The sequence below is a fragment of the Callorhinus ursinus genome, unplaced genomic scaffold (assembly GCF_003265705.2).
Source record: "Callorhinus ursinus isolate GAN/ISIS: 27379988/994484 unplaced genomic scaffold, GSC_fseal_2.0 scaffold72, whole genome shotgun sequence".
Taxonomy (NCBI): domain Eukaryota; kingdom Metazoa; phylum Chordata; class Mammalia; order Carnivora; family Otariidae; genus Callorhinus; species Callorhinus ursinus.
In genome coordinates, this window is record NW_027397134.1 from 3,960,814 (window position 1) to 3,983,041 (window position 22,228).

The 22,228-nt window shown below is 43.9% G+C and overlaps 1 protein-coding gene across 4 annotated transcripts in view; it reads left to right on the forward strand.

Moving 5' to 3' along the window:
* The first annotated feature begins 12,107 nt into the window (after nt 1–12,107).
* The window catches only part of NF2 (NF2, moesin-ezrin-radixin like (MERLIN) tumor suppressor), a 74,641-nt gene continuing 64,520 nt past the window's right edge, over nt 12,108–22,228 (forward strand). For 3 of the 4 annotated variants that reach the window (XR_012376433.1, XM_025858074.2, XM_025858073.2), the window contains exon 1: nt 12,109–12,697. Coding sequence is in view for 3 of the 4 variants with exons in the window: in XM_025858074.2 (XP_025713859.1) it covers nt 12,584–12,697 (114 nt within the window). In the remaining variant the exon portion in view is untranslated. Of the gene's footprint in view, nt 12,698–22,228 lie in introns of all 4 variants that reach the window. The other variant, XM_025858078.2, reaches the window with a different exon arrangement.

Here is a 22,228-nt window from a genome sequence, read left to right on the forward strand (position 1 = left end):
AGGCTGTGAGCCTGAGGCCTGCTCTCTGTGTTAACAAAGAAGAGCACAAGGGGCACCTAGTGGCTCAGTTGGTTAAGTGTCTGCCTTTGGCTCAGGTCATGATCCAGGGTCCTGGGATCATGCCCCGCATTGGGCTCTCTGCTGAGGAGAGAGCCTGCTTCTCCCTCTGCCTCTGCCTGCCATTCCCCTGGCTTGTGCAAGTGCTCTCTCTGCCAAATAAATAAATAAAATCTTAAAACAAACAAACAAAAAAAACAAAGACGAAAAAGGCAAGGGGAACCTTAGGCAGAGAAAACAATGTATGCCTAGTATGTGAGAAGGCAGCCAGGAAGAAACAGGTTAGAAATGTTTAGCATAGGGGTGCCTGGGTGGCTCAGTCAGTTAAGCGTCTGCCTTCGGCTCAGGTCATGATCCCGGGGTCCTGGGATCAAGCCCCGCATCGGGAAGCCTGCTTCTCCCTCTCCCACTCCCCCTGTTTGTGTTCCCTCTCTTACTGTATCTCTCTCGGTCAAATAAATAAATAAAATCTTAAAAAAAAGAAAAAAGAAATGTTTAGCAGAATCAAAGCTGTTGAGGCAGCTTCTCAGTACAAAGAATACCTCTCCAACAATGTAGCGGGCAGCCTTGGTTACCTGTGACTGAATTATGCCAACAGAGGCTGGAGAACAATACATTGGCCATGTGGTAGAGGGCATTTGGTAATGAAACCATGGGAAGCCAGAACTCGTGGACTGGTTTGTTTGTTTGTTTATTTATTTATTTATTTATTTATTTATTTATTTATTTATTTAAATAATCTCTACACCCAATGTGGGGATCAAACTCACAAACCCAAGATCAAGAGTCCATGCTCTTCCAACTGAGCGAGCCAGGTGCCCCACCAAGCTGACATCCTGATTGCAGCATTGTGGGAGACCCTGAGCTAGAACCAGTCCAGTTAATTACTCACTCCTGAATTTCTGACCCATTTGGAACCATGTGAGATAATGATTGTTTATTGTTTCAAACTGCTAGATTTTGAGGGTAATTCTAGGAAGGGGCTGGCCCTCCTGGTCTAGGGTGAGCGTCTTCACCAAATTCCAGATGTTTCTGGCCGCCTCTGCTGGGACAAGGAGGGAGGGCTGACCTGCAGCCTCCTCGGGCTGACATTTCCAAGAGGGTTTCCCCATCTCCACCCACTTAAGTGGGGCAAGAGGATAACACTAGGCGGTTCCAGGAGCATGCTCCCACCCCTGACCAGGAGAGATGGGAGATGGATCTTCTTCCCCATGTCATATGAACCACAGTGTGGCAGCTTACTGGAAGTGCAGCTTCAAGACCCCAAACCCAACCCTAGCTAGGGTGACCAACTCATTCCACTTTACCCTAGACTTTCCCAGTTTTTGCACTGGGAGACCTCCCCATTCAGGAAACCCATCTATCCCAGGGAAACCAGGAGATTTGGTCATTCTAAATGTGGCCCTGTCCCTCTCCTCACAACATATACCCACTTCATTCCAGAATCTTTTCCTTGCTTAACTAACTCCATTTACCTTGCTTGAAGGAGTAGGGCACAGGGGCTCTCTTTGTGGCATTCAGTGACATGCAATCCTAGTTAACTGAACATCTGGTATGAGTGCGTCCCTGACCCATGGACTGTGCATTCTGGGCAGCAAACCAGGTAGATGTTGGACAACAATTCTACAAATAAGGAATTAGACCATTTCCAATTACTGTGGAGTAAATTGCCCTCAAAATCTAGGGGCCTCAGTTCCTTCTCCATGGACTTCTCCAGGCATTGTTTGGGTGTCTTTACCACATAGCAGCCGGCTTCCCCCAAACCAAGTGATCCAAGGGAGAGTAAAGTGGAAACTTCAAGGACTCTTGTGACCTTGGAAGTCACACTTTGTCATTTCTGCGTGTCCCATGGGTTACGCGTGTCGGCCCTGCTCAGCGTGGGAGGGGGCTTTGCAAGGGTGTAAATACCAAGATTCGAGAGTCATGGGGGCCACCTGGGAGGACGGCTACCATGATTAGGTTTTGTACTAGGCCTAGCTTAATTATTGGTATTGGACTTAGCATTCCAAACCATCTTCTGTGAGCAGGCCTCCCCAGCATCATTGTCTTCTGTCTGAAGATCTCTCCCTCCCCTTCCTCTCTGAGCTCCCTTCCGGCCCACCACTGAGTCTGTGACCGCTCTTTCTCCCAGACTGTCCATCCCTCCCCTTTCTGCAGAGAGCTGACCCATCTCTTCTCCTTTCCTAAAGCTGCCCACACAACATCCACCTTCATAACTCATGGCCAAGGCCTGCTGCCCAATCTGTGAAATGAAATGAGAGGAGCCAGGGACAAAGACAAATGGGCAGAGCCAGGCAGAGAGGAACAGGCAGGTTCATAAGTGTAAAATATGAACAAACCTGCCATCATCTATTCTCTGGGGCAAATACATCATCACCAAATGGGCTGCAGAAGAGCAAAGAGACAAATTACCCAGCTGTGACAGTGTCGCCTGTTCCTTATTGATGAGCTTTTATGCTCAGGCCCAACTCCTCTCCGAGAATTGCATCCCCTAGCTCCTTGAGACCCCAAACAAGAGGGACAGGGACAAGAAAGCTTTCATGTTTCAGCTAGGGCACAAGCCACGCTGCCACGTTCCAGCCTTTCTCTAGTAGGCATCATATGCAGATATGAATTATGTGACTCTGACACAGTACACAAAAATGTTAACAAAATGCCACTCCATGTGTAAACTGGAATTCACACAAATGCCAGAAAAAGAAAACATTTTTACTCCTTAGGTATTGAACAACTTTAAAGCCACCGGGGATAGAATGAATGAAAAACTGTTTATGCTACTGCCACACGGTGGCACCACTTCAGTGGGGAAAACAAATGACCACCTTCTGCATCATTATGGAGCAAATCATACTGTTGTTAACATGCTGTGGACCCTAGCAACTGCTTTTTGTGCCCATTAAGCTGTTATTTTGACATTAACTGTCATTACAAACCACTTTAAAAAGCTATAACAATATCATTCAAACATTTACCAAGTAGAGATACTAGTGCTGAAAGACACACCCCAAATCAATACCTTTGGAGTAGATATTGGATGTGATAAAACACTACAAAGAAGACTGAATCACCTCCTCAACAGGTGGTGCTGTTAATTTAGAAGAGTCCCCACAGGTAGAGATAATGCTGCAAAGATACAAAGCAGCATCAAAAGCAAAAATACGGTAAGACAGTTGTAGATTTATGAGCTGTGCAAACCCATTCCATCACCTACTTTACATTCATTCCTGGGGGAAAACTGGTCTTGGAATATGAAATTTTGAATCATGTGAAGTTTACAGAAGGCATCCTTCCTGAAAAATGTGACTTTCCTGGACCTCCCTGGCTATAGTGGCATAAATGCTGCTCCTTGAGCCTGCTCTTGGAAGGCGATTCCTACGGGTTGAATTGTGTCCTGTGAAATTATAGAAAAGTATATATTTCATCTGTTCCTGGCACAAAGCTCCTAGAACCCATGTTATTTTCTAAGTGATAAGAGTGCTACCAGCACCTTTTGTTCAAATATTTGGTGCTTGATCCCGGTTCTTGACTCAGAGCTCTTTAAATCCCTCAGAATTTCCGGGATGAGAGGAACATCTTTTGTTCTAATGAGGCAATGCCTTGTGGGATCCTGGATGGGGTGGATCATCAGAAAGATGAAGCCATCATTAGAAGCTTGGAACTTTGAGTCCCAACTCCCTTTCTCCTGGAAGGGGAGAGGGACTGGAGGTTGAGTTAATGACCAATCATGCCTACTTACAAGATGAAGCTGCCATAAAAATTCCAAAAGTAGTGGGTTCGGAGAGCTTCCAGGTTGGTGAACATATCCATATGTTTGGAAAGTGGTGTATCCCCAACTCTATGGAAGCAGAAATTCTTGCTCCCTGGATCCTTCCTGACTTTGTCCTATATTCCTCTTCATTTTGCTGTTCATCTGTATCCTTTATTATATAATAAAACAGCCCACATGTTCCTCTGAATTCTGCAAGCCATTCTAACAAATTACCAAGTCTAAGGAGGAGGTCACAGGAACCCCAATTTGTAGCCAGTAAGTTAGAAATACAGATGACAACCAGGACTTATGATTGGTGTCCGAAGGAGGAGTAGTCTCATGGGACTGTGTCCTTAACTTGTAGGGTCTGCACTAACTCTAGTTAGTGTCAGAACTGAATTGAATTGTAGGCCATCCAGCTGTTGTCCCAGAGAATTGTTTGGTGTGAAAAAGCCCCAGATATAGTGTCAGAAGCACAGAGTGTGTGACAGTAAAGAAGAAACAGAAGAGTGTTTTGCCCATTCATGTCCCCTAAATAGGAGATACTCAAGTCCCAATCCCAGTCCCTCAGAATGTGACCTTATTCGGAAATTAGGTCTTTACAGAGGTAATCAGGTTAAAATGAGGTCATTAGGGTGGGTCCCAATCCAACAAGACCGCATGGAAAAGGGAAATCTGGACACAGGACAGGCATGCACAGAGGGAAGACAATGTGCAGACACAGGGAGAGGCTGTGTACAGGCTGGAGTGATGTCGCCACCAGCCAGTGAACATCTGGGGACACTGGGAGCTGGAAGAGGCAAAGAAGGAGCCTCCCCTCCAGGTTTCAGAGGAAGCTTGGCCCTGCTGACTTCTGGATCTTGGACTTCTAGCCTCCAGAGCTGTGAGACAATACATTTCTGTTGTTCCAAGCCCCCTGGTTTGTGTTATTTTGTTACAGCAGCTCTAGGAAGCTAATACATACTGTTAGCTTGAGATTCAAAAGTATCTACCGCAGCGAGGAACATAGAAACAGCATCAAACGCCAGTTAAGCAAGATTATAAATTTTAGGCCAGAAAACAGTCATTTGTCAGTACCTGCTGTAGACAAAGGCATGTTTGCTACTGGCAGCATGCTATCATTGGAAGATGAAGATCATGGGCCCAGAGCTAGAAACCTGGCTGGTCTCTCTTTTAGGCTGTGTGGTCTTTGGCCAGTAAGTTAGCTTTGGGTACTTCAGTTGTCTTAACTGTCTCATGGGCATAATAACCTATTTAACCATGAGAACTCAATGAGAATGCATAGGTACAGAAATGATCACTCAGTAAAAGTGCAATAAATGTGTGCTTTGAGGTTTTGCTACTTGCAATCCCATTTTCTATTCTCCCATTTTAAGTGATGATAAAATGGAGGTCCAGAGATGATAAAAACCTTTTCAGGGCCACACAGCACCTTAGACATAAAGGGTGCTCAATAAATATCAATTCTTATTTTTTTTTAAAAGATTTTATTTATTTATTTGAGAGAGAGAGAATGAGAGATAGAGAGCATGAGAGGGAAGAGGGTCAGAGGGAGAAGCACACTCCCTGCCGAGCAGGGAGCCCGATGTGGGACTCGATCCCGGGACTCCAGGATCATGACCTGAACCGAAGGCAGTTGCTTAACCAACTGAGCCACCCAGGCGCCCCTCAATTCTTATTTTTAAAAGGACTCTTAAACACGTCAAAGCATTTATTATTTTTTTTTAAAGATTTTATTTATTTGACAGAAAGAGACAGTGAGAGAGGGAACACAAGCAGGGGGAGTGGGAGAGGGGAGAAGCAGGCTTCCTGCTGAGCAGGGAGCCCAATGCGGGCCTCAATCCCAGGACCCTGGGATCATGACCTGAGCCAAAGGCAGATGCTTAATGACTGAAAACACCCACGCGCCCCAAAGCATTTATTATTAATGCCCATTTTTACAGATGAGGTAACTGAAGCTCAGAGAAGCTAAGTTGCCCAAGGTCACAGAAAAGTAGAAATTCCAACTCAGGTCTGCTTGCCTCTCTAACACCACAAGGGACATCCTGGGAAAATCCAAAGATCTTCAATTCCAGACCCAAAGGGAACAGGATGAGTACTAGTGATTTCCTAAGCTGTTCTCTGTTCCTTTCCCACTGTTATTTCAGATAGGAGTTGTTCCCTGCAGGCTACCTGCCTTCAGGTTCAGTGCCTCAGGATGGCACCTTGGAACACTGGTTCCTGGCCATGGCCTCAGAAGTCTTAGGTCCCACATCACCTGGGCCAGGTGACCAAGACAGGCCAGAACCTCTTAGTTTGCTCAGTTTCTTTAAAAAAAATAATAAATTAAATTATTTATTTATTTAAAAAATATTTAAATCTCCATTCTTTGTGTGTGTGTGTGTGTGTGTGTATGTGTGTGTGTTTTAAGATTTTATGTATCTATTTGACAGAGAGAGACACAGTGAGAGAGGGAACACAGCAGGGGGAGTGGGAGAAGGAGAAGCAGGCTTCCTGCTGAGCAGGGAGCCCGATTCGGGCTTGATCCCAGGACCCTGGGATCATGACCTGAGCAGAAGGCAGACACTTAATGACTGAGCCACCCCAGTGCCCCTATTTTTTTATTTTGAAATAAAACATTTCATTAAATTTTGTTTGTTTCTCTGCCAATATCGATTTTCTACTGCTGTATTTACAAATTACCACACATTTAGTGGTAATTACATTTTTTATCTGACAGTGTTCACGGGTCTGGAATCCAGGCATGGCTTAGCATGATCTTCTGCGCAGGGTTTCACAAGGCTGCAATCAAATTGTCAGCCATTCCATGGTTCTCCCCTGGAGCTCAGAATCCTTCCGCCTAGTTTACTCGGGTTGTTGGCAGAACTAAGCTCCTTGTGGTTGTGGGATTGAAGTCCTTGTTTTCTTGCTAGCTGTCAGATGGGACCACTCTCCACTCCCAGATGCCACCCAGAGTTCCTTGCTATGAGGTCCTATAAGCAGCTCACAGCATGGATGTTTGCTTTTTTTCCAGGTCAAAAGGAGCTCATGTCTTGGACTTCCTTTATCTTTGAACCCCAAATCTCCTTTTAAGAGTCCACCTGAGGGACGCCTGAGTGGCTCAGTCAGTTAAGTGTCTGACTCTTGATTTCGGCTCAGGTCATAATCTCAGGGTCATGGAATCAAGCTCCGCATCGAGCCCTTCATCGGGCTCTGTGCTCAGTGCACAGTCTACTTGTCTCTCTCCCTCTGCCCACCCACCCTCCCCTCTCTGTTTTCTCTCTTTTGAATAAAAAAAAAGAGAGTTCACCTGGCACTATATTGTACAGCCGAAACTAATATAACACTATATGTTAACTATACTGGAATTAAAAAAAAAAAAGGAGTTCACCTGATTAGTTCAGTATTCTCCTGGGATAATCTCCCTTTTGATGAACACAACTGATTAAGGTGTTTCATCTGCAAAAATCCCCTTTGCCATATAAAGCAACATAATCACAGGAATAATATCCCATCATATCTATTGGTCTTGCCCATGGCCAAGGGGGAGGATTGTACAAGTCCGTAGATCAATGGGGGACATTTTACTTTTTGCTTTTTAAAAAATTTTTAATTTAAAATTTAAAAATTTTACTTTTAATTTTTTTTTAAGATTTATTTATTTATTTATTTATTTGAGAGAGTGAGAATGAGAGACAAAGAGAGAGCACATGAGACGGGGGAGGGTCAGAGGGAGAAGCAGACTCCCCGCTGAGCAGGGAGCCTGATGTGGGACTCGATCCCGGGACTCCAGGATCATGACCTTAGCTGAAGGCAGTCGCTTAACCAACTGAGCCACCCAGGCACCCAAAATTTTTAATTTTTTTTAAAGTTTTTATTTATTTGAGTGAGAGAGATAGAGCATGAACGGGGGAGGGGCAGAGGGAGAGGGAGAAGCAGACTGCCCACTGAGCAGGGAGCCTGACTCGGGGCTCAGCCCCAGGGCCTTGAGATCATGACCTGAGCTGAAGGCAGACACTTAACAACTGAGCTACCCATGGGGGACATTTTAGAATTATGCCTACCACACTGCTTTTTTGCACTTTCTATTTCTTTTTTGTAACGCATATGGATTACTTATGAGATAAGGAAAACACAATGAACGTTATTAAAAAAATAAAAAGCGAACCAGTCTCCCATGAGAAATATAAATGCTAGAGTTAAGAGATATTTCTCTTGTGAGTCTTCTTAGTATATGTGCTGCCGAAGTGAGCACTTGTGAGTCTTCTTAGAAAGGATGCTGTGTGTATATCTGTCAGCTAAATCTCTACTAAAGACAGAGTTCCACAGGGCTGTTTCTTATAACACCCTTGGTGCAGGACACTGGCTTCATGCCAAATGTCAAAGTAAATTTGACAAAGTAATTCCAGAAACAACAAAGTCCAATTTTTGGCAGACAGGTTATAATCTAGCATTCACATGCAGTATCTGGTACGAGTTGATTCAATCTTGGTGGATGAGCTGATTTAATCTGGGGCTTACCATATGCTTTGGAGGAGTCTTTTCATGAACCTTCTAAAATTTTGTGCATGTGTATGTGTGTGTGTATTCCTTTGTGGAGAAAGTCCACTGGTTTCATCAGATTCTTGATAGAGTGTTTTTGACTTAAAAAAAAAATCCACAAAAGCTGTTAAAGAATCATTGCCCTAGGGGCACCTGGGTGGCATAGTCAGTTAAGCACCCACTCTTGGTTTCAGCTCAGGTTGTGATCTTAGGGTAGCTGAACACAGAATCTGCTTGAGATTCTCTCTCCCTCTTCCTCTACCCCTCCCGCTTGTGCTCTCTCCCTCTCTTTTAAATAAATAAGTAAATCCTTAAAAAAAAAAAGAATAATTGCTCTAGAGAAGGATTTCTTTAGCTGCGCACTATTGATACTTTGGGCTGCATAATCCTTTGTTGTGGGAATTTGTCTTATGCATTGTGAAATGTTTAACAGCATCCTCAGCCTTTACCATGGAGTATCGGAACATCCCCTACTTGTGACAACCAAAAAAAATCTTTAGATGTTGCCAAATGTCTCCTGGAGGGAATGGACCTCACTTTGAGAGCCACTGATCTTTGGGAAGAATGGAGGAACAAAATGTAACTAACGTGAAATCTAGAGATGCAAATTTCATCTCTTCTGGTTATGATCTTGGGTAAATTACCTTCTTTCAGCCTTAGCCAGTTTCCTCATGTACTGGGGATATAGTAACTACCAAGTAGGGTTTTGATAAAGAGCAAAAGAAATAAAGCATGCAAAGCCCTTTGCAGAGTACCTTATGTGGTAAGCACATAATATATTGTAGCTATTAATACTGTTTCCATAGGTGAGACCATTAAGTATTTCGTGTCCTTTATTTCTTCATTCAACAAGTATTTACTAACTGGCATCGTTGTGTCCAGAACTTTCTTTCTTTCTTTTTTTTTTATATTTTATTTATTTATTTATTTTTTATTTTTAAAGATTTTTATTTATTTATTCATGAGAGACAGAGAGAGAGAGACAGAGAGGCAGAGGGAGAAGCAGGCTCCCAAGGAGCAGGGAGCCCGATGCGGGACTCGATCCCAGGACTCCAGGATCATGACCTGAACTGAAGGCAGACGCTTAACCATCTGAGCCACCCAGGTGCCCGATATTTTATTTTTTTTATGTAATTCCTAACCCCAATGTGGGGCTTGAAGTCATGACCCTGAGATCAAAAGTCACATGCTCCACCCACTGAGCCAGCCAGGGGCCCCTTATTTTAAAAAAAAAAACATATCTATTGGGCGCCTGGGTGGCTCAGTTGGTTGGGCGACTGCCTTCGGCTCAGGTCATGATCCTGGAGTCCCGGGATCGAGTCCTGCATCGGGCTTCCTGCTTGGCAGGGAGTCTGCTTCTCCCTCTGACCCTCTTCCCTCTCGTGCTTTCTATCTCTCATTCTCTCTCTCTCTCAAATAAATAAATAAAATCTTTAAAAATATATATCTATTTTTAAGTACACTCTACCTCCCAATGTGTGGTTCGAACTCACAACCCCAAGATCAAGAGTTATATGCTCAGGGCGCCTGGGTGCCTCCATTGGTTAAGCATCTGCCATCAGCTCAGGTCATGACCCTGGAGTCCCAGGATCCGCCTCCCATCAGGCTCCCTGCTCAGCAGGGAGTCTGCTTCTCCCTTTGCCCCTTAACTCACTTGTGCTCTCTCTCCTCTCTCAAATAAATAAATAAAATCTTAAAAAAAAAAAAAAAAGAGTTGCATGCTCTACTGACTGAACCAGTCAGGAACCCCCAGATCTTTCTTAATGAGCTCTGCTTGAATTATTCCTTCTCAAGCCCTTATCTGGTAGGTACTATTATCATTTGTGTGTTTTTTTTTGTGAATGGCACTTTTAATGCCAGCATAATATTCCATTACATCTATTTTTATTCCTCATCCAGGCCTCCCTTCTGAGATCCAGACCCATATATCTACCTGTCTCCCCAAGAATGTTTAAATTTGGCATCTTTGGCCAATTAGCCCAGTGCCTAGGACCTAGTAAGCCTTCCATAAAAAGGAACTATGACTGGCCATCAGTGTCATTTTTACCCCTGCTGTTTGATCTACAGCCTCTTTCTACTCCTCAGTAGGATCCCAGAATCACTTATTTGTCAGCAGTCCTGGCCCTGGGTTAAAGCCCTGATTTGTTGTCCCTGTGGGGGGCCCTCAGGAGAATCCACCTGATTCTCCCACTTACAGGGAAGAACTGAAGCAATTAAAATGAAGACATTCTCACTCCAAGCCCACACTACCCTGAACAATCATTTTGGTGGGGAGAATTTGCTAGCAGTCAGTAGACAGGATATAAAGTTCCCCCACAGCAGCTTTGCTGGGTGGGCCAGCACATGCTGGTGATTCATGGCACCACAGGGGCCTGTGGAGATCTAGATTTATACTATGGTATGGTTACAGCAACAGTGTCTGCTGAGTGCTCCAGAATGGCAGTTCGCGGTTTGGGAGGGCTAAACAGGGAGCAACTTGGCAGCCACACTTAGGGAAGCAGGGCAGTGAAATGGTAATGCCAGCAAGCTCTGGGTGGGATAAATCTGGGTTTTGAGTCCCATCTTTGCTCCTCGCTATCTACATAATAGTTAGTAGGTGGCTTTCTCAGGCTGAGCTTCTCACTTTTCCCATCTGTAGGGGAGGTGATGCTAATGATGGTTAACATTTAAGGACTGCTTACTCTTCAGTCAAAACAGAGAAAATTGTCTCTACTCAACCATTAAGAGTTTATTTATTTATTTATTTATTTATTTATTTATTTATTTTAAAAAGATTTTATTTATTTATTTGACAGAGAGAGACATAGCGAGAGAGGGAACGCAATCAGGGGGAGTGGGAGAGGGAGAAGCAGGCCTCCCGCTGAGCAAGTAGCCTGATGCAGGGCTCGATCCCAGGACCCTGGGACCATGACCTGAGCTGAAGGCAGACGCTTAACGCCTGAGCCCCCCAGGAGCCCCCCATTAAGTTATTTAAAAGTAGGATTTATTTTTTAAATACAGAAAGCTATATACTCCACCTCACAACACATCCACTATAACTTGATGACACTTAAAAAATAAAGAAAACACATATATGGTTTGAAAATGGAAGTCAGAGTCAGAAGTCAGAACAAAATGAGAAAAGCTTTAATTTTTCGACCATTAGTTATGTGCCAGCCACCGTTCTAAAGCTTTATATGTGTTAACTTCCTTAAATTCCTCAACGCCCCCACGACGTAGGTACAATTATTATCCTTCCTTGGTAATAATACAATTTCTCCCCAAGAGAAGCAGAAGGATCTGGGGGAGAGCGCCCGCAACCTAAACAGCCTCCACGAGATTTAAAAGTTTGAGAAACACAGAGGTCAGTATATGCAATTAAGTGTCAAGGAGGATTATCCGCCGGGTGTCAGAACACCTGGGGCGCCACACCTCGGCGCGTATTTGGCCCGCAGCTCAGTTCCCCACTGAGCCACCCGCAACTGGGGACCAGCCTCTAGGGTAGTTCCCGGGAGAAGGCGCGCGGGGTTCCGATTCCTCAACCAGTCTTGCTAGGGTAGGCGTACTCCATGTGAACAAAAGCGTTCGTAATGACTGCCGCTTTGGCCACTCAACGCCGAGCCTAGGCCCGCGCCTCCAATCACAGCGGTACTTCCAATTGGTGGGGTCTTTCCGAAGCAGGGAGCACGGGAGGGGAAAAGTCCCGCCTCCCTAGGAGCTCTCAGCCAATGGCAGAGTCCGGGCGGCAGCCGCCGTGTTCGGTTGCGCCGTGTGTAATGATCTGGGGGCCTGAGGGCGGGGCGGGGAGCAGGCCGGGGTCTGTGGGGAGGGGACGATTCCCGCGGGCGCGCGGAGAGAGGACGGTGACAGCCACGCGCGCACGTGCGCGCCTGGCCGCAGCGCGGCCCCGAGACCTCCATCGGCCGCTGAGAGGCGCGCGGGGGCTGGGCCGCTGCCGTCGAGGGGCCCCGTCCCGGGGCGTCCCCAGCGTCCCCGGCCCGAGTCCCTGAGCACAGGGCCGAGCCCACCATATCGGTCCTGGCTAGTGTTTCGTCCCGGTGGCTGTAAGGGCCCGTCTCCCAACTCCCCTTTACGCTCCCGGGGCAGGGTCCTCACGGCCCATGCTGGCCGCTGGGGGCCTGCGCCGACCAGACAGCTCCCAGGCCGGCCAGTTGGCTACCATGGTGGCCCTGAGGCCTGTGCGGCTCCTCCAGGGGGGCTAACAGGTCCAGAGCGCAGGCCTCGGGGCACGAGGGTCCCGGGCCTGAGCCCCGCGCCATGGCCGGGGCCATCGCTTCCCGTATGAGCTTCAGCTCGCTCAAGAGGAAGCAGCCCAAGACGTTCACCGTGCGGATCGTCACCATGGACGCTGAGATGGAGTTCAACTGCGAGGTAACCGGCTGGCAGCCCCGACGGGCTGTGGCAAGGGGGAGCCGGGCGGAATCCGGCGGAATCCCCTCTCGCCGGGCCCTGCTGTGGGTCGGGCACCAACTGGGGCGCCCCTGCCGCGGTGACAGTCAAGGTGGAAGCTTGAGGGATTCAGCTTCTACCGTCTCTGAGTATAGACAGAGCTGACCAGAACCGGAAGGAGCCATCTAGGCCCAAATCCTCATGTTAAAGATAATTGCTGCCCTTTCTTCATAGGGCTTTTGGGTTTGGAAGCACGTCCTGAAGGTTTTCATTCATTGTTACTGGAAGAGGCTGGAAGCATCCGTGGTGGCGAATTCTGGTTTTCAGTGTCAGGCTTAAGCTCCGGCTCTATAGGCTTTTTTTTTTTTTTTTTTACTTTATTAGATATTATTATATGCCCCAGGTATTAAAAGTTGCATCTTGTATATTGGAAAGGCTATACTTCTTTCCCTTTTCCAAAAGCTTTCATTTTCTGGAAGAAAAGCCTGTAAAGGAAAAAGTTGATGACTAATACTTACTTTTCATGCAGTTTACATCATGATGATAACAGTTATTATTTGTTGAATATATTCTGTCAGACGCTCATGCATTTAATTCTCACAGCTACCCAATGAGGTAGGTACCCCAAACCATATATCTAGTAAGTGGCAAAGTGGGATTTTAAGTCAAGCTTTTAGCCAAAATAGTACTGCCTCTCAAATAATTTTAAGTCGTTGCTAGTCCAAAGTGTGGTCTGTGAAACAGCAGCATTGGGAGCAGTGACCTAAGTCAGGGGTTGACAAACTTTTTTCTTTCTTTTTTTTTTTTTTTAAAGATTTTATTTATTTATTTGAGAGAGAGAAAATGAGAGATAGAGAGCACGAGAGGGAAGAGGGTCAGAGGGAGAAGCAGACTCCCTGCTGAGCAGGGAGCCCGGTGTGGGACGCGATCCTCGGACTGCAGGATCATGACCTGAGCTGAAGGCAGTCGCTTAACCAACTCAGCCACCCGGGCGCCCCGACAAACTTTTTCTGTAAAGGGCCACATAGTAAATATTTTCAGCTTTGCAGGCCATAGGATCTCTGTTACAACCACTTAGCTCTTCAGCTCAACTATTATAGCACAAAAGCAGCCTTAGGATTCACTGCCAGCATAACAGCGTGAGGAGTGTCATTGACTGTGCTCGCTTGTAAGGCTGGTGAAAATTACTTCAAAAAACTCTTTAACTATTTAAACCCTCTGGAAATGGTCCCAAGGGCAAACATTCATCAAATGAATAAACATCTATTCAAGAAAATCTGTGGAAATTTGCTAAGAAAGGCGAGTCTATAGTATTTGGGAACTAAGGCTACTACCTCCTTCCCCACTTCCAACTCAGCAAGGTGGAGATTCCACTCCAGACTGCTGCAAGCCAGAACACAGGGCTCCCTCTACCCCTAGCTCCCTGTCAGACTACTTTCTTCCCAGGAGGAGCAGGACGTCAGTGTTTCTTACCCTGTCTCAAGCCTACTTGTTGCTGAGACAGTCCCAGGTGTGTATAGTTGAAATACTGAGTCTTCCTTCTATCCAGCTCCTACTCACAGAATGGGAGCTGTGCCTTGGGTATGGCACACTGAGACTACTGGGGCCCCGGTTGCTCTTGTTCCAGACATAGCTTGTGCAATGGTGGTTCCATGCCAGAGGAGGCAAACAGAAAATCTCAGGCTGGTGTCCCCTGCCCCCTCCCCTTCCACCAAGGACTCAGATTTTACCTGGAGGGAGATGAAGGCTTTAAAAAACCTGTAGCTCCTGCTCTCTTCCCAAAGGCAGTTAATTCATTTGCAACAAAATGTGAAGTTTATGCCTAAGGGAACTTTTATTTTTTTAAGGATTTTTAATTTATTTATTTGAGAGAGAGAATGAGATAGAGAGAGCATGAGGGGGGGAGGGTCAGAGGGAGAAGAAGACCCCCCCCCCCCCCAAGCAGGGAGCCCGATGCGGGACTCGATCCTGGGACTCCAGGATCATGACCTGAGCCAAAGGTAGTCGCCCAACCAACTGAGCCACCCAGGTGCCCCCTAAGGGAACTTTTTAAAAACTGGAGGATTTGGTGAAGGGCAGTTGGGAGATTATGAATTTGATGAAGATACAGCATAAATTGTAGGCCAGCTAGTTAGCAGGAGAGAATCAAAGATAAAGACAGCTGGGAAGGGCCCTCATGGGATTGAATAAACTGTTCCCTCAAAAGAGCCACCTTTGATTGGATTATTTTGTAGAGCACATTATGCCCCAGGGCATGGTTGAAAATAATAGAACAGTAAAACAGTTAATGGAGTTTAACAGCTGGGTGTGATCAGGGGAAGAGAAAGAGCCCTACTAAAACCACTGTCACTCCAGGAGGACTGTGGCCATAACCAAATTTGTGCCTCTCTGAGGAACAACATCATAGTCCTTAACACTGTGTGAAGGAAATAGATTTCACTAAAACATTCCAGCCCATCACTAAATAAACAAGCAAATACCAATAACAAGCCCTGGGGCTTGGGTGGGGAGAACCAGTCCGGTATCTATATTATTTAGATAATGTATTACCTAAAATGTCCAGTTTCCAGCAAAAAATTATGAGGCATGTAAAGAAACAGGGAAATGACCCATCCGATGGAAAAAGACTAGCATTAGAAATTGCCTGTGAGGGGCGCCTGGGTGGCTCAGTTGGTTGAGCGACTGCCTTCGGCTCGGGTCGTGATCCTGGAGTCCCGGGATCGAGTCCCGCATCGGGCTCCCTGCTCAGCGGGGAGTCTGCTTCTCCCTCTGACCCTTCCCCCTCTCATGTGCTCTCTCTCACTCTCATTCTCGCGCTCTCAAATAAATAAATAAATAAAATCTTTAAAAAAAAAAAGATCAGTACTATATATTAAAAAGAAAAAGAAATTGCCTGTGAGAGCGACCAGATGTCAGATTTAGCAGAAAAGGTTTCAAATAGCCATTACAGATACATTCACAGAACTAAAGGAAAACAAGATTAATTATAAAACATGATTAAAGAATGAAGGTATAATGACATTTTCACATCAAGTAGAGAAGATCGGTAAAGAGATGGGAATTATAGAAAAGAACAGAATGAAAATCCTGAAATTGGAAAGTACCATAACTGAAATAAATTCACTAGAGCGGCTCAGAGTAGATTCAAATGGGCAGAAAAAAGAATTAGCCTGCTTGAAGATAGAATAATAGAAATGATGCAAGCTGAAGAATAGGAAGAAAAAAACAATGAAGAAAAATGTACAGAGCCTCAGAAAAATGTGGGAAATCATTAAGTGCACATGTGTAATGGGAATACCAGGAGAGGAGAGAGAAAAAATATTAAAAAAAAATAGTAGCTGAAACTTTCTGGATTTATTGAAAAACAATAGGACATTCAGGAAGCTCAATAAACTCCAAGGAGGATAAATAGAAAGAGATCCACAAATAGAAACAGTAAAAATGCTGAAAGTCAAAGACAAGGAGAAAATCTTGAAAGCTGCAAGAGAAAAAGGACTTATACAAGGAAACTCCAATAAGATTAACAGCTGTCTTCTCTGCAGAAACTGTGGAGGCCAGAGGCTGTGGGATAACATATTAAGTGCTCAAAGAAAAAACTTGTCAATTAAGAATCCTGTATCCAGCACAGCTGGGTATTTCAGAATGGCTATTTCAAATATGAAGGTGAAATAAAGACTTTCCCAGGTACGTGCAAATTGGAGATGTTGTTCAAAGACCTGCCTTACAAGAAATACTAAAGAAAGTTCTTCAGGCCGAAAGCAAATGGCCTCAGACAGTAATCAAATCTACATAAAAAAAAAAGAGCACTGGGAAAGGTAACTATAGAATTATAAAAGACAGAAATGAATATTTTTTTCTTCTTATAACTGATTTAAAAAGTAATTGTATAAAATAACGTATGTAATGTACTGTTGGGCCTATAACATGCAAATGTAATATATGTGTAGTATACTTGCCAATAACAGCACAAAGGAGGTGGATGGAAGCAAAGCTGTAATGGGCTGAGGAAATGACCACAGATGGTAAAGTAATAACAACAATGTATTGTTGGGTTTATAATTTTAATATATATGTATATAGTACATATATAATTTTAATATATATATAAAATAGTCTACAAAAAAGGTGGAAAGGGAAAGATATATAGGTATATATAGATATAGGATCTATATGTATATAGATATATAGGATGTATGTATCACTGGAATTAAGCTAGTGTAAATCTGAAGCTAATTCTAATACGATTATCTGGTAAACCCTAGAGCAACCACTAAAAAAATCCCCCAAGACACTTAAAAAGTATGATGAAGAAATCATTAAATAAATGTAAATGCTTCATTAGAAAATATTCATCTAATGTAAAAACAAGTAGTAAAGGAGGAATGGAGAAACAAAAAAGACATGAAGCACATAGAAAAAAAAGTAAAATGACAGTTGTACACCAAATAATTAGATAAATTAAATGAGATGGACAGATTCCTGGAAAGACACCAACTACCAAGATTGACTCAAGAAGAAACAGACAATCAGAACAGACCTATAACCAGTAAAGAGATTAAATCAGTAATAAAAATACCCTCAAAGAAATGTCTAGGCTCTACATACCAGAGGCCCAAGTGGCTTTACTAATGAATTCTACCAAACATTTCAAAAACAATTAATACTAATTCTTCACATAATCTTCCAAAAGAATAGGAGAGGAGGGAACACTTCCCAACTCATTTTAATGAGGCTGGCATTACCCTGATACCACAACCAAACAAAACTATGACAAGAAAACCAGAGACTAAGATCTCTTATGAATATGGAAGCAAAACAGGGTGCCTAGCTGGTGACTCTTGATCTCAGAGTTGTGAGTTCCAGACCCACATTGGGTATAGAGATTACTTAAAAAAATATGGAAGCAAAAATACTTACTTTTTAAAATTTTATTTATTTGAGAGAGAGCGAGAGAGAAGGAGCATGAGCTGGGGGGGGGTGGCATAGGGAGAAGCAGACTCCCTGCTGATCAGGGAGCCCGATGTGGGACTGTGGGACTCGATCCCAGGACCCCGGGATCTTGACCTGAGCCAAAGGCAGATGTTTAACCGGCTGAGGCATCCAGGTGCCCCTATCTTGCCCCTTCTATTTAACAATGTGCTAGAAGTTCTAGCCAGGGGGGCGCCTGGGTGGCTAAGTTGGTTAAGCAACTGCCTTCAGCTCAGGTCATGATCCTGGAGTCCCTGGATCGAGTCCCGCATCGGGCTCCCTGTTCGGTGGGGAGTCTGCTTCTCCCTCTGACCCTCCCCCCTCTTATGTGCTCTCTCTTTTTCTCTCTCTCTCAAATAAATAAATAAAATCTTAAAAAAAAACGTTCTAGCCAGGACAATTAGGCAAGAAAATGAAATAAAAGGTGTTCATATTGGAAAGGAAGAAATAAAAAGAAATATATCCTGTCTTTGCAACTTTTCAGTAAATTAAAAATCAAAATATAAAATCTTTTTTTTAAGATTTATTTATTTGAGAGAGCAAGAATGAGAGAGAGAGTACGGAATGGTAATGAAAGATACGACTTTGTTCCAATAAAACTGTGCACATTGAAATTTGAATTTCATGTAATTTTTAGAAGTGATGAAATGTTATTTAAAAATTTACATTTAAGGGGCGCCTGGGTGGCTCAGTTGGTTAAGCATCTGCCTTTGGCTCAGGTCATAATCCCAGGGTCCTGGGATCCAGCCCCGCATCGGGCTCCCTGCTCAGCTGGGAGTCTGCTTCTCCCTCTCCCTCTCCATGCTCCCCATGCTTGTGCTGTCTCTCTCTCTCTCTCAAATAAAATCTTTTAAAAAAAAATAAAAAATAAAAAACTTAAAATTTACATTTAAAAATGGAAAAATTACTCTCAGATCGCACAATAATAGGTGGCGAATTAGGTTTGTATTGTGGGCTGTAGTTTGCTGATCCCCAATCAGTTATTTATGTATGTATGTATGTATGTATTTATTTTTAAGGTAATCTCTACACCCAGTGTGGGGCTCGAACTCATAATCCTGAGATCAAGACTAAGCCAGCCAGGTGCCCCTCCCCCCCCGATCTAAGTTTTTCTATTTGGTAAATGTTGTGAGATTATGAGAGACTGACTGGTAGGTGAAGGGATTTTGTATGAGATTTCTTCAGCCATAATTCTACCATGAAATCTCTTCCTTTTTCTTTAAACAGACCCCAGACCTAAAGAGGATGTACAATATTATTAGCTATAGCAGGGTTTCTCAACCTTGGCACTATTGACATTTTGGCTGGATAATTCTTTGTTAGGGTGGGGGCTGGCCTGCGCATTGTAAGATGTTTAGAGGCATCTCTGGACTCTATCCATTAGATGCCAGTAGCACCTCCCCACCTTCGCAGTTGAGACAACCAAAAATGTCTTTAGACGTTGTCAAGTGTCCCTGGGGGGGGAAACACCCTTCCTTCTCCCCCTCTCCCTGCCACCTTATTGAGAACCTGATTTATAGAAGATAAGAGTAGTGATATTCAGAGAGGCAGAATGGTATAGCATAGAGTCTGTCAAACTTAAATGTGTCAGTAAATGACCTAGGATCTTGATAAAATGAGAATTCTGATTCTGTACTTCTATGGTAGGACTGAGAATTCTGCACTTCTAACACATTCTCAAATCGCAAATGATGTCAGTGCTGCTGGTCCAGGGACCACACTTTGAGTAGCAAAGCACTAGTAGAAAGTGCATAGGCTTTGAAATAAAATAGACCTGGGCTTGAATTCCAGCTAACTTACTTCTGGCTTGGATAAGATACCTAAGTTCTTCGGACCTCAGTTTCCACATCAGTAAAATGGAACTAATAATACTGACCCTGCAAGGTTTTATTTATTTATTTTTATTTACTTATTTATTTGGCCCTGCAAGGTTTTATAAGGATTCATGGAATACATAGTGCCAGGCAGAAAGGAAGAACTAGAAGGAACTATAGTTGGCGTAAAGTAGGAGGCTCAGGTCACCATGGTTAACTGCCCTGTTGTGATTTGTCAAGCCGTTGCATTTCATTGACTTTTCAGTGTAAATACCTGTTTGTAAACGAATATGTTCAAATAAATTGTTAAAAAAGTAACAGTAGTTTGACTTATGATGATAGAGCTCTGAGAAACTATCAGTTTTTCTTGCTATTTTTATGTTGTACATTAACTGAGAAAGGTGCTAATGCAAGGAGATGGTGATGCATTTTGAAAAAAAAAGAGGAAGAAAAAAAAGAGAGTTGGTATTTGAGGAATTCTTGACTTTTTTGAGGTTAAAGGTAGGTGGTCCAAGGACTCAATTTCAGAATGAGTGGTAGTTAACATATGAATCATGTTACCTTATGCTAATAAGTTCAGGCTTTTTTGCTGCAGAGATGGGGAATAAATTTCTTTCTTGCACTACTTGCTGCATTGCACAATTGGCTTGCTGTTTCAGAGGATTTTTCCACTTGAAAGATTTGATATTTGTCATTTTGAGAAAGTGGGTACTGAACGTAATTTGCCAGGAGGCTAAATGGTTATGTTATTTCTTATCTGGGCTGGAATTTTACTCTAATAATTTAATTTATCGGTAAGAAGAGCCAAATATGAAAAATTTCTCAAAATTGAGTTGTGAGAGATTCTAATACCATCTTATATTGGAAACAAAGCCTCCTTCTCCTGTTGATTGACATCCCAAATGTTTTCACATGCCCAAGTGGGATTATGATTGGATTAAACACCAACATTACAAATCATCCCAACATACAAGTGGACATAAAGTAGAACCTTTTGAAGGGGGAAAACAGAAAGAGCGACCCTGGTATTTTCAGTAAGATGTTACAACCCAGACACCTCAAGATTTAGGCAAATGCCTTCCTTCTAGAATGCACACTTCCAGAGGGCAGTGGTGGTCTTTTCATTGCTAATTGTATATGGTAATGGGACTCTATATGAGGGCACTGAGAAACTTCTTTTCTTATTTCAGAAGAAAGATTGTTTCTGCCTTATCTTTGGGTTCTCCCATGGGGTTTAAGCAGTGCCCGTGGATGGCCTGGGTCTGCAGATCTAGGACGTGGGCAGTCTAGTGAATGCTGGCTGCAGTTGTGCTGGTGAAGGTAGAAGGGAGCAGGGCATATACTGGCTAGTGCTGCCATCTGCTGGCCCCCATGTCTGCTCTCTTGTAGGAGGAAGGGTTAGGGAGGAACAGTTACTGTGTGCCAGGTACCATGCTAAATGCTTTAAATGTACTATCTCATTTGATACCTAACAGAGACTCATACACTTACTCACTCAACAGGTATTTACTGAGTACCCACGTGGACCTAGCAGCGATCAAGACATACTTAGGATGGAGGTCTTGTCATTGGCTTCATTTTCAGAGTGGGAATTGGAGGCTCCAGCAGGGTACATAGCCTGCTTAAAGTCCCAGCAGAGCCACTGTCTTTCTGAAAGAGAAAGAAGAGAACAGGGACTGTTAGTGGGAGAATCTCAATAATGACCATTGAGGCTAGCAGTTGCTTATTTGAACCTCACAACGAGGCTTTCAAGTCAGTTGGAGAGGTCTTAGCTCAAGTGTCAGTTTACTGTCTGGGCTCCGAAGCAGCAGAGCCTAGAGGTTATGAGCGTCTCGGGAGAGCTTGGTCTTGGGAGCTTGATCCCTGGCTCTGCCCTAACTAGCTCAGTGACCTTAGACAGGTTCCTTAATCCTCTTCAGGTGCCTGTTTTCTCATCTGTAAAATGGGGAGTGTAATAATTCTTCCTGCAAGGGGTTGTTACAGGGATTAAAACTGAGTCATTATTGGTAAAGTACTTAGACTATCATCTGACATGGGTAAGTTCCATATACAGGTTGTTACATAAAAGGAAGTAAATCCAGGGCCTCTCATCATTTGGCTCCTTTTTCCAGGCTCCTGCACTTCCTCACTTTCCCTTTTTGCTCTGGGTCTGTTGTCCTGATTGCTCTTCCTGGAAACTACCAAGTTCTTTTCATACTGTTTGCCTTTGCATAGAATGCCTTTCTCACTTGTCTGCTAGCACAGATGTTCTCATTCTCTGTCTAGGCTCTGCTCAAGTGTTCCCCTCTCTTTGTGCCCAAGACTACCACATAGCTACCAAGTGATAGGGCTGAGATTCAAACCCAGGTCATCTGTCTTCCAGCCTGGCTTTCTTTCTGTTAAGCTATGCTACCCACGTGGGAAGCTCCAAGTAGAAAAAAGGAAAGAAACAGAAACCTGGAGAGAACTTTGGTACTTGGTAAACTACAAAAAGAGAGTAGAAATAAGAGATCTTACAAAGAACTTCCTAACTCAGCCATTTGTCTATGGCATTATTTTATTTATTGCATTTGGTGTCAGATACCATTTCAAAATCATTTTGTGAACTTGCCAGTGGGCTTAAATTTTGGCTGGTGGATGATGTGACTGATGACCTCTGATGCAATCCCTCAGTGTCTAGTTTGCCTTTGAATCAAATGGACATGTTCCATAAGTGAATCCTTTTCACTTGCCATGATCCTACTTGGAATTC